Source organism: Typopeltis vanoorti, chromosome 23 (genome assembly GCF_054136105.1).
Source record: "Typopeltis vanoorti isolate ZY-2024b chromosome 23, IOZ_Tvanoo_1.0, whole genome shotgun sequence".
NCBI classification, from domain to species: domain Eukaryota; kingdom Metazoa; phylum Arthropoda; class Arachnida; order Uropygi; family Thelyphonidae; genus Typopeltis; species Typopeltis vanoorti.
The window spans coordinates 76,041,269-76,057,041 of NC_143571.1; the positions used below are offsets into that span (position 1 = coordinate 76,041,269).

At 35.4% G+C, this 15,773-nt stretch overlaps 1 protein-coding gene across 1 annotated transcript in view; it reads left to right on the plus strand.

Moving 5' to 3' along the window:
- Positions 1 to 15,773, plus strand: part of LOC150094004 (uncharacterized) — a 273,886-nt gene that overhangs the window by 192,299 nt on the left and 65,814 nt on the right. The window contains exon 7 of the mRNA XM_090413118.1: positions 13,911 to 14,076. Coding sequence (XP_090269244.1) covers positions 13,911 to 14,057 — 147 coding nt within the window. The 3' untranslated portion in view covers positions 14,058 to 14,076. The remainder of the gene's footprint in view (positions 1 to 13,910; positions 14,077 to 15,773) is intronic.

Sequence of the window (15,773 nt, forward strand, 5' to 3'; positions counted from 1 at the left end):
ATATATATAAACGGAGCAAAGACTTTGCTTCCACAGTAGAATCATGTTAAAATAGATGATAACTGAAGGGAACTTGATATTTTTGAAATTCAAGAATGTTGTGTAAGCAGAGTTACTGTATGATATGGTATCGATTAAACAGAATGGGAAATGAAAGATTTACAAATATAAGAAAGGAATCGATCTTTTCTTGCAGAATGTCTTATAAGAAACACTCTTGGCTCATAGTATTTTTTTATAATTTGCCAGTTGTTCGATTGGTAGAGCCTCTGCTACTAATGGCTCACGCAAAAAAGTTAAGCAAGTTTGAGCGCGGTTAGTAGTTGGAAGGAGTTTTTCGTTCGATGCTGTTGGCACACTCTCCCTGGATGAGTCTTTGGACTCCCTGGAGGTGTCCCATAATAATAATAATAATATGACAGTGAACTTAGAAACTGGCAAAAAAACTGCCGACACAAAAAGCTTTAAGACAGAAGTTCTGTTATGTCAGGATACTATAAGTACTTCATCATCATCATGCTTTTCAAGGATTTATCCCTAGAGTGGCCTTAGAAGTCATCGTTGAATCTCTTAAGAGGACGCCCTGGTTTTCTTTTTCCTAATGGTTTGTAATTTAAAGCTTGTTTTAGTAATCTTTCTGTTTTCATTCTTTCAACGTGTTCCATCCACTTATGTTTATATTTTTAATGAGTACTTCATTATAACTTTATTACTAAATTCTTGTCTACAATTTTCCTCCAAATTATTCTTATCTATCAGAACTCCAATGTTCTGATCTTATTTCGGTTTGATAAGACACTACTAACTACATCAATCCACCTAGATCTTAGTCTTCCTCTAAGTCTTTTCCTGCGATCGTTTTAGACTTCACTAATTCTGCCGGTTCTAGTTCTTTTCCATTGATACTTCTTGGACGTTGATAGTGCCTATCTTGAGTTCGGCTGATAATGCGCTTGAGTATGCCTTGATGTCTTGTTTAACCGGGGACTTTCCAATCCGGCAAGACATTTCATTCTTTGTACCATCATTTGGTTTTTAGTTAAGTCAGTATAGAGTACAAGTTTTGGTTAGGTCCCAAAATGCCACCTCCTTCCTTGTTCGTCCAGTATCCACGTGGATACCTACTAACAGGATGCATCAAAAGAAGGTGAGGTTGGAATACTCCTAGTCGGTTCACTGCATTTCTTAAAAGGCTAAGTACGTTATTTCAATCGTCGTCCTGCAATTATTAATACAAAATTTAATATGAAAATATCATGAAATATTTCCAGACTACTTTGAATAGTGATGAAGATCGCTAAACAAAAATATAATTATAACGAAAGCTAATTTTATAAGCCAAATTAACAAACAAAATAGAGGTTGCATATTACTTGGTATTGATCAGGAATAATAGCAAAAAGAGAATTACAGATTCTTTTTATGAAAGTAACGATCACAAAAGGATGTTAAAGTGTAAGAGCAATAATAAATCAGATATTTAAATACACATGATACAAAAATAAACAGCATTATTCACCCCATCTTCCTTTTCATGTTAGATTTAATGGCCTCTCACTACCAAGTAACCTGGCTTCTTAGAAATCTGATTACAGCTATGATAGATCGGGAAATCCTATCGGCGTGGTCTGTTGTCTGTACATTGCGATGTTTTGGGCGGTTTGTTTGTTTTGCGGGATGAAAAACTCGACATGGAAAAACCTTGCCATCTCCTTATGAGACTGACTAATCCACCTTCACTTGCAAATCCCTGATAAAGGTTCTTTGCATCCTATACGGGATTCGAACCCAAGTCAAAACGAACTCGAAACTCTATTCCACATTATGAAAACCAGTAAACGGGTGAAATATTAGAATGAGGAACAACGCGCGATAGTTGAAGAAACAGAACTTATGAAGCTAAATTATGTTACACAGTGAAAATAAAGGAAACTTAAATGAAGTAAATTAATACCAGGGATAATAAATCAAATTTATAAAGAAAATAAATGGATGCAAAATATCGATAGAATGGAATCACCAATACGAAAAAGGAGTGAAACTCTGCTGATGGATCGAAGGTGGAGACCGCATTTGAGACCAATGATGATGATAATGTGAAGTAAGAACCTTATTCACATAGACCAACCTATAATTATTTATTTTGTGTAGTTATATGTGGTCATTTAGACTCTCTGTTCACGATAGCTTGGAACTAGACTCGTGATAACTTCGTGGTTGAATGGTGTCAAGTCCGATACTGACACTTCGGAATACTGTAGACCAGTGATGGCGAACCTTTTTTGCCCAGGTGTGTCAAACATCTTTTTTTTTTTTTAAATATTGACGTTGTTGATGTGCCACTTGTATACATGCATTATAAATTTAACTACTTAATCATAGATGGTGACTTATACATATCATATTAGGCTATTTATTTAATAGGACATTGATATACAATCTATGAATTCATATTATACAATTCATTTAATAAACTGAAATTATTGAAATTAGTTTTTTCATCAGAATACCAATATTTTTCAACATCCAAGGTGTGTCACCTGAAGCCCTCAAGCAGAGCCGGCACTAGGGTCTTTGCCGCCCGCATGCAATGTCTATCTAACCGCCCCTGTAACGATCCGGGCGTATGTGGTTCTTTTACGATAATAAAAATTTAAATTATTTGAAATTTCTTAAATAAATTTTGACAGAACAGCCACACGTTGGTTCACTAAATGTAATGAACCGGGGGTGTTGACTAAGCAGGATAATCGTTAAAAACCCGTATATTCAAAAAATTCTCAAAAGTTAAAGCAAATTTTGATAAAGCCACTTCACTTTAATCATTGAATATAATGATGCAGGGATTATAGCCTTCTCATTGACCCGAATCGCTAACAAAGTTAAAATGAATTTTAATTAAAGTTAAAATTTATTTGAACTAAAGTTTAAAAAATTCTTGCATTTTACAAGTTACTAAATTCTTAGTAACTTGTAAAATTTTTTTAATAATTTTTATAAGTGGAACTATCTTTTAGGAAAATAAAAGAAACTGAAGATAGATGAGAAAATAAGAAAAGAATTCAGAAATAATTAGAACATTTAATATAAGTATTCAAAAAATAACATCTACAGAATAACAGAAAATAAATTAAATTACATAAATATACTTGACATTAATTGAAATTGTAGGGTTTTCGATTTCATATTCATAAAATTAAAAATAATGGCCTTAACGTCTAATTCCGCACATATATCATTTTCAATAGCTATTAACGCCAAACTAACAAGCCTATTTTGTAACATACTTGTTCATAAGTAGGTTTTAATCAATTTCAACTTAGAAAAGCAACGTTCACCGCTCGCTACACTAACAGGTAAGGTTAATAGTATTCTTAAAGCAATTGAAAAATTAGGGAAAGATAAATTATTCGACACAATAAAATTAAGAATATCGAAAGGGTTTTGAATATTTAAATTACCCTTCCGAAAAATATTCCGGAAAGCACATAACTCGTCATATAGTTCTATTGCATTTACGTCTTTATTGTCGCCGTCCTTCAAGAGAATCTCTAAATCTTCGTTATTAATTTGTAGTAATCTATACACGAAATTGAAATTATCATAATATGTTTTTAGTTGTTCAAAATTCTATTAACGAACACATTGCAACGTCTAGAAGTGTATAAAACGCATTCACTCTAAATTTATCTTCTGGCGATTGTGGCGTTTCGTCATGATGCTCGTAGTCAAGTCGTGTCTTCTTTCGTCGTCGAACTTTCGTACCAGTTTTAAATTCTTGTTCTCCGTCCACCTCTTCACTCAGTTCTTTTGCCGTTTTAGAACTTCTTTAAAATTTGTATCTGATCGATACTCTTGTAAGAATATTTTTAAGTTTTCCATAAATTCTAAAGCAAGTGTAATGTTCATATTTTTGTCTTGAAGCATTTTACTCACAGGGTTTATTCTGTCAAGTAAATCATGCCCAGTTATAATAGAGCAAATAAATTTGTAGTCTTTTATTTTAGCACATAATGTTTGTGCTTCATGCTGAGTTTCTTTATTAAAATTTTCAAATTTCAAAAAGTGCATCGTAAATTTCTCCTAACTGATATCGTAGAGGGAGGATTGCATTAATTTTACTTTCCCATCGCGTTTTTGATGGCTGTTTCAATGCTAAAATTTTTACGAACTTTAAAAGGATTGCCCAATTTTGTAAGAGAATGATAAGAAATTGTATATTTCTTGAATAATTGCAAAGAAACTAATTGTATCTGCATTCACTTTGGCTGTATCGTTAATGATTAAATTTAGAGTATGAGCAGCACATGGCACGTAAAAAGCTCGAGGATTTTTGTTCAAAAGGAAATTTTGGAGCCCATATTTTTTTCCCTTTCATATTTGCCGCATTGTCATACCCTTGACCTAGCATGTGTTCAATGGGGATGTTCCATTTTTCCAGTTGTTTCATTATTATTGCACATAAACCACGTCCTGTGGAATCTGATATATCTGCAAAACCTAAAAGGTTTTCGCTGATCTTGACAATTCCATTGTCACAGGAAACAAAGCGAATAATAATGGTCATTTGTTCTGTTTTACTTGCATCAGGTGTGCAGTCTAAAATTATGGAATAATATTTAGATTTTCGAATTGATAATAAAATTGTATCCCTGATTGCGTTTCTTAAAGTTTCCAATATTTCATTTTGTCTGTCTTTACTCAAATAGTGTACTCTGTTATTTCGATGTAGGGACCCTTGAACACGATTTTTCCGTAACGGGATCAAACTTCGCAAACAGTTCGACTAATTTTAAAAAATTGCCGTTATTCCTTTCGTGTAATTTATCAGATGATCCGCGAAAAGCTAAATTGGCTACCAAGGAATTTTATAATTTCAATCAAGCGTTCTAAAACACTCGTCCAATGTTTCTTTTCCATTTCATACATGCTTTGGGTCTGGCAATCAATAATAGTTTTGTTTTTTAAATTTTTATCAAGTTCCTTCCATTTTAAGAAATTTTTCATGTGAGTTAAACTAGTCTCATGTCTATGCAAAGTTGTACTTACATTTCTCTAATCGTTATAACCTTCTACAAAACTACTTGATTCAGTAGGTGCAAAATGTTTGCAACAAAAGCAAAAAACAGAATTTAATGTTTCGGAATAAATGAGCCCTGTTCTTGGCACGAGCTCCCCGTTTTCCATTTTTCTATTATAATACGTGTCGCCAAATTTACGACCATATGTATCTCTGGGATATATTATATTTTTCTTTTGAACAGGCCCCATTTCAATTAAAATAACTCGTAATTTTTCATCAATATTTCCCCATTCACCTGGATCTTCTAAATTTACAGAGATTAACAATGTGTTAGTTTCGTGGTCAACTACAACTAAATCTTCTCCTAACTGTTTTTCACTTAAATCATGCGTCTTGTTATCTTGTTCATAGTTGCAATAGTACTTTGCATGCAAAATGGATGATGTGCACGGTTCTTCAACTCTGATTTCTGATGTATCGAGTTGGTTACAATCTGCATCAGAATATTTTGATATTTTAACAAATTTATTAAGAGCCCCAGTTTGTTTCTTAACATCTGCTTCTTTCGCAGCATGTCGCTTACGATTTTGTGCACCGGATAACTTTTTTTTTTAAATTTTTGATTCCATTTCTATTTTATACCCACAAGAAATTATTACACAACACGACACAGAGACGAAATAATAGTCCGCACTGCGCTACGGTCAGTAGCCTAGTGAGATGCGTACCATATGACTGGTTAACTAGCAACAAATTTTTGTACGAAAATTCATTTCTGCACATAAAACCGTTCACCATTTCACTTTAGATAGACTGCAGTAGACACAACATTCTCTACGCAAGCATTTAGCCAGCTCTCGCTGCAAAATTGTAAACAGCCGGCTGATCAATATACAATTTTTTCTTAATTTTTATTCGGTGTATCCGGCCTTATTTATTTTAATATTGATCATTCTAAGAATTTTTTGTTTTTATGATACATTTTTTTTTCTCTTAAAAATGAACTTATGAACGGTTCCCCGGCTGCGGCGCCCCCTTCGTAGCGGCGCCCGCATGCTCTGTATGCCCGCTTCCGCCGGCCCTGCCCTCAAGTGTGTCAGTGCTGACACGCGTGTCATAGGTTCGCCATCACTGCTGTAGACTGTCGAAACCCAACCTCGGATGTTGGTTCCTTACAACAATTTATTTACGTTAATTCTGTGCTGCTCAATACCAAAAGGGCCACTGAATGGTTGTTCCTTAATCCTTAAAATTGAAATTTTCTTGTCGTTAACTTGGAACTACTGATCAGAGGGAAGACATCCAGTCAGAGGATATGCAGTGTATTATGTGAATCCTAACTACTAAAGGTTAGTACTGTTGTACATTAGTAGATTAGTACCGTTGATGGGATAAAGTAAAGATTAAATTATCCAGAAACTCTGCTGCAGAGGAACGGTTTCAAGTCATATCAGGACTTCAATAAACAGAGTGGTGGTGTTTTCACATCGGAAGTTGGCACCTCCGAAGGCCTTTGCAGACATCAGTAACGGCAGTGGGATTCGAACCCACATTATGAAAAGTGTGTTTCATAAATCATTATGAAAAGAGTGTTTCCAATTTAAAACACAATATATTGCTAATATATTCAGAGATACGCTGCATTAGAACCATGGATTTCTTTATAGTGTTTCGTGCCAAACAACCAGTTTCATGTGGCGCTATCAACCCACTCACATGATTCGTCACGCCACATTGTGCTCGACAGCCGCTGCAATGAATTAGCCTGCGCATTTATTAATCTTGTAATAACAACGAATCGCAACATTGCTATAGCAACCCTTGTTGTTAGTTTTCATATTTCAGTCACATATTAAATTCCTTGTTCGGTTGAATGTTGACATTTGTGTTCCTCTTAGCTATGGTCACGTGTAGATGAGATGACTCGCAAGCCACAGATTCTAGCATGACGTCATTCGTGCCACGTGTGGCACAAATGGCCTTGCCTCTTTATACTCAGCTAGTGTTTTCCCATGCGTAACATTAACGACTTGCACAATGTTGAGCTATGGAGATTGCGCGTTTTCAAGTGATATTTTATTTACGTTTTTTTTTACATCGTATGAGAATTTTATTATTCCAGAATTAGTATCGATGGCTATTGCTATAATGTCAAAGGGAAGGGAGGTACAAACCACAGTGAAAGTGAGCAACTCCTCAGGCTTCGCCTTGAATTATGCAATAAGTGATTTTTTTTTTTTTTGGCATTCACTAACCATCGACCACTCTTTGAAAAAAAGCCATATAAAATAAATAAAAAATTCTCGCGTGAGGACATTCCCGTCTTTCAAATAGAGCGAAAGTCACTCACGAATGAAGCTTTTGTTTGAGATGTAATAACAATAATAGATGATTTCAGGACTGTGTGATGTTGACTATAAGAAGAGATTAAGTAACTGTAAGTTGCAGCGTCTGTCTGATAGGCGGGGAAGGAGCGATATGACAGAAACATAAGTTAGTGAGGTGTCCTATAGAATAGATAGAAGAAATGTTTGAATACACGGTAAGAAGGGAAAGAACAAGAAGTCTTCATGGAAGTTGAACAAGAGTTCAGTGAACAGGGGAGTGAAGAGGAGATATTTCTCTTGGTGAGCGGAATACACTGCTTGGAAAGAAGACAACGGACACCATACTGTGAGTAACAAACAGCCATGGCCCCATCTTAATGAGACATAGGACCACCTTTCGCTGCGATGAGTGCAGCAATCCTACAGGGCATAATTTACACAAGCGTACGATGGCGGTGAATTGGAATTTCGAATGGTTCTTCCCGTAGGCATGTAATTACGTTCTGGCCTGTTGTAGGGCTGACGTTTCTAGACCTCACCCGATGCTCCAGTTCATCCCACAGATGTTCAATAAGGTCGAGACCAGGGCTCTGTCAAGGCCAGTGAAGTGTGTTCCGAGGTCCGAGGCCAAACTAGGAAAAACAGGACCATATCATCACACCGCCGCCTCCGAATTTCATAACTTCGGTTAGGCACTCTGGTAAGAGACGTTCACTGGGCATCCGCCACACCTACACCGTCTATCTGCTTGGTAGAGATCCAACGTGATTCGTCTTCCCATAAGACAGCTTTCCAAGCTTCCACGTCCACTGTACACGCCTTTGCACCACTGAAGACGGTGCTGCATGTTAGTTCGAGTAACGTGAGGCTTGCATATTGTGGTCTTACCGTGGAAACCCATCTTGTGAGCCTTAGTTGTGAATGCACGTGTGCAGATTATTCGTGTTCCAGTCGATGCCCGGAACTCCGCATTCAACGTGTCGCCTGACGATTGGCGATTTTTACATATTATCCTTCGTAGCACACTATGTTCACGTTCAGTGAGTGTGGTTAGTTGTCCACTGCGGGTAGCACTTTCAGTTGACTCACTGCGCTTCCATCTCATTACGGTATCACTGATTGTTGACCTGGGATGGTCCAATTTGTCAACAGTTTGCCTAAAGATAGGTCTACAACATGGTATCCTATCACAACGCCTCTTTCAATCTTCGTCAGTTCCCTTCTCGTAGCCATTTCCTCCGACACATTTGCACTTATTGGGGAGAATCATATTATATTCCTCCAATGTACACTGGCTACAAACATGTGATTCGTTACATGACACGATGCATCTTGCCGATGGGAAGAGGGATCCGTTGACTTCTTTCCAAGCAGTGTATGTTACCAGAGAGAGCGAGAGAGTGCTGAGTGCAATATCTATGAACGAGTTCAAGGAATTGCGTAACTAACATTGTAGGTGGGTGGGTATGATGCACCCAATGCTGGTGTTATATGCCGAGTGGACCGGACCCCCTACAAGGTCTTGGACTTCGTGAAGATGCCAGCGTAATAATAATAATAATAATAATAATAATAATAATAATAATAGAAATAGTGAACATTTGCTTGCCTTCTTCATAACTGCAGTTTCACACAACCTGCATTTTATTTTTAAAAAATTAAATTAACATTTATACCATAAATTACTTGACTTAATCTTCATTTAGCATTCATTCATTGATGGTTTGGTCGATGCTTCTGTTGAAAGGCTTTCTTGGTACCTATTTGACTCTCCTAGGATCAAGAAAGTTCATAATCTGAAACCATATATGATCATCCACCATCCTAACACAGAGTTATTACTTCATTTTGAATGGACAAATTTGTTTGTGTTGTTTATTTACTTTCTGGATTTTTTTTTTTTTTTTTTTCAAACGACGAACTCATAAATTCTTAGCCTTGGATTGCATAAATGGTTTCATTTCATGCTTAGAAAACACACATCCAATAAGAAACATTCTTTTTATAATCATCCGAATTATACGATGTACTGAGTGAGTAATAGTGGACTTCAGAAAACTCTTGGCAGATGAAATCATGTAGAAAAATGAATCTCGACTTATAGAACACTAATCTGACAAGGACATCAGCTGTCAAAACGTATGAAAAAAAAAAGGTTTAGACGTCGATTTAAATGCTACGGTCAGAGAAAGGCTGAGTGATATTGCACAAGCACCATCATAAACCTCTCTCTCTCTCTCTCTCTTTTTCCATGATTACGTGACATTCCTTGCTCTTCACATCTAGATGGTTCTCTAGTGTGCATACGTGCGAAGTTTCTCAGAAACTCGCTTCCAGCCACCTGTCTTTCCCAGAATTGTGACATGCAGTGATGGATGTTCGTTAGAAGACTGCAGAGTGAAGTGCAGGATTGTTAAGCATGAATACTGTCTTATCTTGTCATTTCACTAAAGGCAAAGCAGTTTTCCCTTTATAAATGAGATCATTTTATCTTCATGCATTCCCAACGTGTTTTTTTTTCTTTAATTTCCTTCTTGAAGTAAATGCATTAGTACAGTGAAAAAAATAAATATCTTCTCTGTCGCCTTTCAAATGAATTTTCAACAAAGTTTCTTCTTATGAATTATTTAGCAGATAAACATCCAATTTTCAAATTGGATGTTTATCTGCCTAGTGGCTAAGGTCTAGAATTCTCTATTCTAAACCTTACCCACTGTGTGTATTAAATTTTGTTTGTTTACTTGATAACCTCACAGGATTATCATAAAAAATGAAAAACTGCTATGATGCAAAGAAAGAGAATGAAAATGTTGAGTAAAAACATCATCGCCAACCATCAGTAAACTTAATTTCGATCAAAAGACACACATACACATCATTGATGTGTATTCTCCCCCTGCAATCATTACAAAGCTTTCAGCGTTGTTGACAGAAATGTGTGATGACAAATAACCAATATAAATGGATAGACGAGATTTGTCGTTATGTGCTTATCTCATGTTACGAATTCTCATACCAATTGATTATTGACAATCGGATTGAGTAATTAGCTAAACCATAGTAGTAAATGCTGGTTTTGTTCATCAAGCTACTATAAACTCACTATTTCGCCCTCAGAATAATAGCATTATCTTCCTTCAAGGAAAATAATATTCGCCCTACCTGCCCTGATTCAGTCGCACAAACATGGAAATATCTGATATCATGCAGGTATTTCTTTCCATGACCAAAACCGATATCTCTAATTTTATCGTTTTATTTCTAAACTACTTGAAAATGTATGACAACCATTACCATCCTCATTATCTTCACTTTTGCTTCTTGAATCCATTAAAACTTCGTTTCATGTTAGATTTTGAGAACATGATGTTGCATAGGATGCGTAGACCAACCAGTAGAAGCTCAAGATTCTAACCTTCTGAATAGAAGCGTTGAGCTTCTATTCAGTATCTGGTTAGAATCGAAGTTAACATTTTTGCAACTATTTTTCGAGCTGTGGTCTTCTAATTTTATACTTCTTTCATGTCTTTTTTTGGTTCAACTGCTAATCTGTTTCTTAATTCTTGAATCGAATACGGTTTTCATTTAATTCTGTTTGAGAGAAATTGCAATACAGAATCTATTTCAGTCACCTCATTGATCTTAATTTTCCATTGCACTCTGTTTGCATATAATAATTTGTTTGTTTATTATTCCTGATGGCCCTAATTCGCACCAAATAACGCCTCTGTAGAATAGTTTCTGATGTTCTCATTCCCCGTTCTGATAAACTAACTTCAATGCATCGTAGCCCAGTCCTGATTATGTCTCAGAACATACGATTGCCTTAATTAGCATTCATGGCCATATCAGTATGATTTACTTGGATGCACAGGCCAACCAGTAGATACTTAACGCTTCTATTCAGTATCTGAGTAGAATCGAAGTTGTTAACATTTTTCCAACTATTTTTATCAGATTATGCTGAAGGTTTTCATTACACCGACCCTCGTGCGCTGCTTACTTGGTATTCTTTGGGTCTCTAGAATGAGTGATGTCTTTTTACTTCCTCCTGGAAACGAAGGCTTTGACCTTCCTTTTCAAGATCTAGGAAACTGCTTCTCTGAAGCCTCTCGCACGCTATAAATAATCTCCGCTAATGATTAGCGCTGAATAAAGTTAGACAGAAATTCTCGAAGATCTTCAGCCACTTCCACTAGTAATAACTCGAGACTTCTGGGATGAGTAGGTCACCTTACAACGTCAACTGTACCTTTAGAGATCAGCAAAACCGGTTGGAGTGCACGATCACAGATCAGCACAGATTCTCTATTTTGAGAGAATAAGCAGTCAAGCATATTTAAGAAACTTAAATTATGTTAATTGAGGATCCAATTGTGGTGATACTCTTTCCATTTTTTCGAGACGCAGGTGGATGAATTAATAAGGAATTATGTTGTAATTGTAACATTCGTTACTGTCGTTAGGAGAAAGACTTTTATGCATATTTGCTATTGAATAACATTTCCTTCCACTTATTGAACTTTCTTAGAGGTGCCTCCGTAGCGTAGTCGGTAACAACGATGCTCATTGGTTTGAAAGATCCAGCGTTCGAATCCGGTCAAGGAAGCGAAGAATCTTTATAAGGGCTTTTCTAATGAAGCTGAGATACTCAGTTTCATATAGAATATGAAGGAGGATTTTTCTTTCGTTTCATCTCGCTCTTGCACTCATAGCACAAGGTGCTTTTCGGTTGTAAATCCAAACAACAATACTCGAATTTCAGAGCCGACGTCTAAATAACAAAAAGAATTCCGAACACTTCGGTAAAATAGAACTAATTATTTACTAAAAACCAAATTTAGCTTTAAAATTACAATATAATTATCGCTATCCTTAGAAAACAATGGCAACATATTTTTAATAGGGTTTATATATATTTTTATTTGCATTTATTAAATTATTCATTCTGGTAGCATTAGAATATTTAAGATGCAGTGCAAATTGCATTTTAAAATGCTGCTTCAACAAAATTACTAATATACACTATTAATGCTTTTACTCTGATTTTAGAAATAACTTAATTAAAAGAAATACATCCATTATGTTTAATTTCTCAACCCTTAATGTATTGTCCCTCATTTCGAATGCGATAATATGGTAATTCAGCACGTGCACAGGAAGGAACGATTGTTAATTCTGTATTTCTAGTCTTGATTTTTGCGATGTGTTTTCTCGTCATTTTTTTCTATACCCATTCTTATCTACTCGTAAGCCTTTTTTTGTAGAAGATATTTCGCCTTACATAACAACAGAAATCTATTTAAGCTTGTCTTACTTAATTCTTCTGATAACAGAAGAGTATTAATAAGGAATTACAGGAATATATCTCGTAGGCAATATGTTTGAAGGTTAAACATGGAATGAGTGTCAAGGAGACGGATGAGAAGAATTAAACAAAGTACTTGCCATCCTTGGCAGTATGTTGTGTAGATTTAAATATACTGACTGAATGTTTACGACACTATTGGGGGAAAATAGACTTCTAACTTGTTTTTCTATAAAGAAAACTTACGAATTAGTGGGATAAGGAATTTATGACACACGTACAACCGTAGCGAAATCAAGACAGATGGTTTCTAAGCGTGTCCTATTTTTGTTGCTGCTTCCACCCACTGCAGATGTTTTAATAAAACTTAGAACGTGTTTTACATATCAAATAACAACACCACAAGGAAGAATGTATCAGTTTCACGCAGAGAGAGAGAGAGAGGAGGGGGGGGTTCAATCGTATCTGTTATCATCTCATAAGACAAATCGAGAAAGATTACCAATATGGCGGTTTAAAGTACGTTCATCAAAGAATTTAATTGCGTTCCCAATCTGACAGTTCACATTTGTAACAGGAGGTAGGGAGGAAAGAGGCGATTAGCAAAATCTCGCCGAGCGAAGGGTTGCGCGGTGTCCATATCTTGGTCGTGCGCAGAGAAACTGGAGATGTAGGTATAGAGTGCCAAGGTCGGCACATCGATCGTCCGGGCACGTGCACAAAGCGCGCGTTTGCAGCAAGTCTTTACTGCCGCAATGAAGAAGCCCCTTTTTTTTTTCTTTTTATTTATTTATTTGTTGACTCAGTGAATTCTTCGTAGTTCGCTGCTTTGATCGTGAAATGTTGTCCGATGATGACGTCATGCCTTGTGTGCCACATCTTTTGCATTTACGATGTTCACCCCCCTGAGGTTTCACGCAGATTTCGCTTTCTCACCCTTTCGTACCCACTCAATGAAAACTGCTATCAAATTATGTTTGGTAGCATCGAGGTGTGTAACTGGAAAGTGAAAATATGGTAATTATTTCTCCTCAGTTTTTTTTTTTCTTTTTCCCATATGGTTCGCGAAATACGGTTTGTCCATTTATGGTTCATGAGAATCAGTTTTCTTACGTGAAAATATATGAAATTATTCAGCATTTGTCTGTTTGTTACCGGCTCAATTTTATTTATTACTGGATTATTGTTATTTATATTGTTAATCCTTCCTATAAAGCTATTTGTTTACTAAATATGTTTGTATAATTTCCAGGGATGGAAAACTTTGCATACAAGTGATGGATATTTTTGGTATTTGACTATTTTCGTCAATATCCGTCGTCTGTTTGGCCATCATTTTGAGTGTCCCGGTGTATTTCGGATATGTGTAGGCAATATCACTAAACCGGCTTCGTCATGAATGGAGTGACCTTTATAAGGTGAGCTGATTTTATCTACTTTAACACTGTATGACATTCATAATTTCCCTAGATTTGAACTTCTATTTCAAGGGACGATAGATGCACATAATTATTTAGATTAGGTGTTAGCATTTAAATCGGTTTAAAAAAGATATCGAAACATTAATGAAGTATTTTAATGTCAAAGTAATGAAAGCAATCTTGGCGAAAAGTGTAGCCTTTATAATTTTTCACCTCCTCCCTTTGTTGTATTTTGTTCAGAGATAAGTTTAACGGTTATAATTGCAAAGACCTGTCACTTTTGTAGATGTCGTAATTCATATTGGAATAGAGGTCGAAATGAAACGTCTGATGACCTTCCTTGTATCTTCTAATAAATGTAAAGTAAGTTATTTGTCTTCTGATAATCTTATCTGTAGTCGATTGTTTATTTGAAGGTTTTTTTTTGTACTTCGTTCTCTTTGTTCTTTAAAAAGTGTTCTTTGAAGCTATTACAAACTCGAATGAAAAAAATAAAAAGAAAGATTTAAAATTGATGATGAATAGGATAAACATTTCGGATGCTGATTTTAAATTATAAGTTTGTTTGTTTGGAGTAAAATAAACATTTGAATTTTCTGTACTCTTTTCACAGTCAGGGTTCTAAATAATTCGACAGTAATGCTGTTTAGAAACGACTTTTGGAGGGGAATTTTCCTTTAGACACTGTTCGTTTAATCAAAATATTTTTCTGTGTTTTTCATTCTGTTTCATAATCGGTCTTCTTAAAGTCGTACGATTTCTCCTTTCTCTCTGCTCTTGGTTTTTATCAGGCGATTACGATTGTGTATTGTATATTGCAACAATTTGTAATGTTCGCTTAGCCTGAGACTTTACTTCCACTCTACTAGCAGGCATGAGGTGGTGTGGAAAAAAGCGTCATTGTATGGTCTTTAGAGCAGGATTTCTGAATGATCTAAACCCTTAATCCACTCATGGCACTAAAATATGCTAGAGAAATTGACTGAAGAAATCTAGCAGTTGAAAGTATAAGCTTTAAGCAGAGAACAAATGGATTTTTGAATGTTGTAAATTGCGAATAGAAACAAACCAGTTTTTTCCCCATGAACATGAAATTTAAAGCGATATATTTGAAATTTCATAAAAAAAAGAAAAGTGAAGTGTAGGCGTAAGCTATTTCGTAGAAATAAAGTGAAAAAAAAGTCATTTGAAGTTTATCTGACTATATGTTAAGTTTATGACTCTTGCCTTCAATTTTAGTACCTCAAACATTAATTATATGGCAACCGTCATGAGATCTCTTCAAATACCGAAGTAGAATTTAAGTCCAAGACATTTCTCGATCTGCAAATTAAATACCAGTAGAACGGAGATCAACATATGGTTATGCTTTGGTTCAGTACAAATACAACCCACATGCATTATTAATATTCTGATTAGTTACGAGACATTTTGCTATCTTCAAAAAATAGCTGCCATCATAAATTTAGCGATATTTGTCTATTGTATGACTTACAAAACTTTTTTTTTGAAAATAATAGCAAGTTTTCTCCAATTCAAAAGGAAAAAACATCATGTTTTAAGTATAATAATTATAATTATATTATTACGTATATAAATATACAAATATTTATTTTATTCTGCTTCATTCATAACAAAATAATCCAAAAATACAGTAATAGCCAGGCAGGCACGTAGTTCACATAATGAACGTA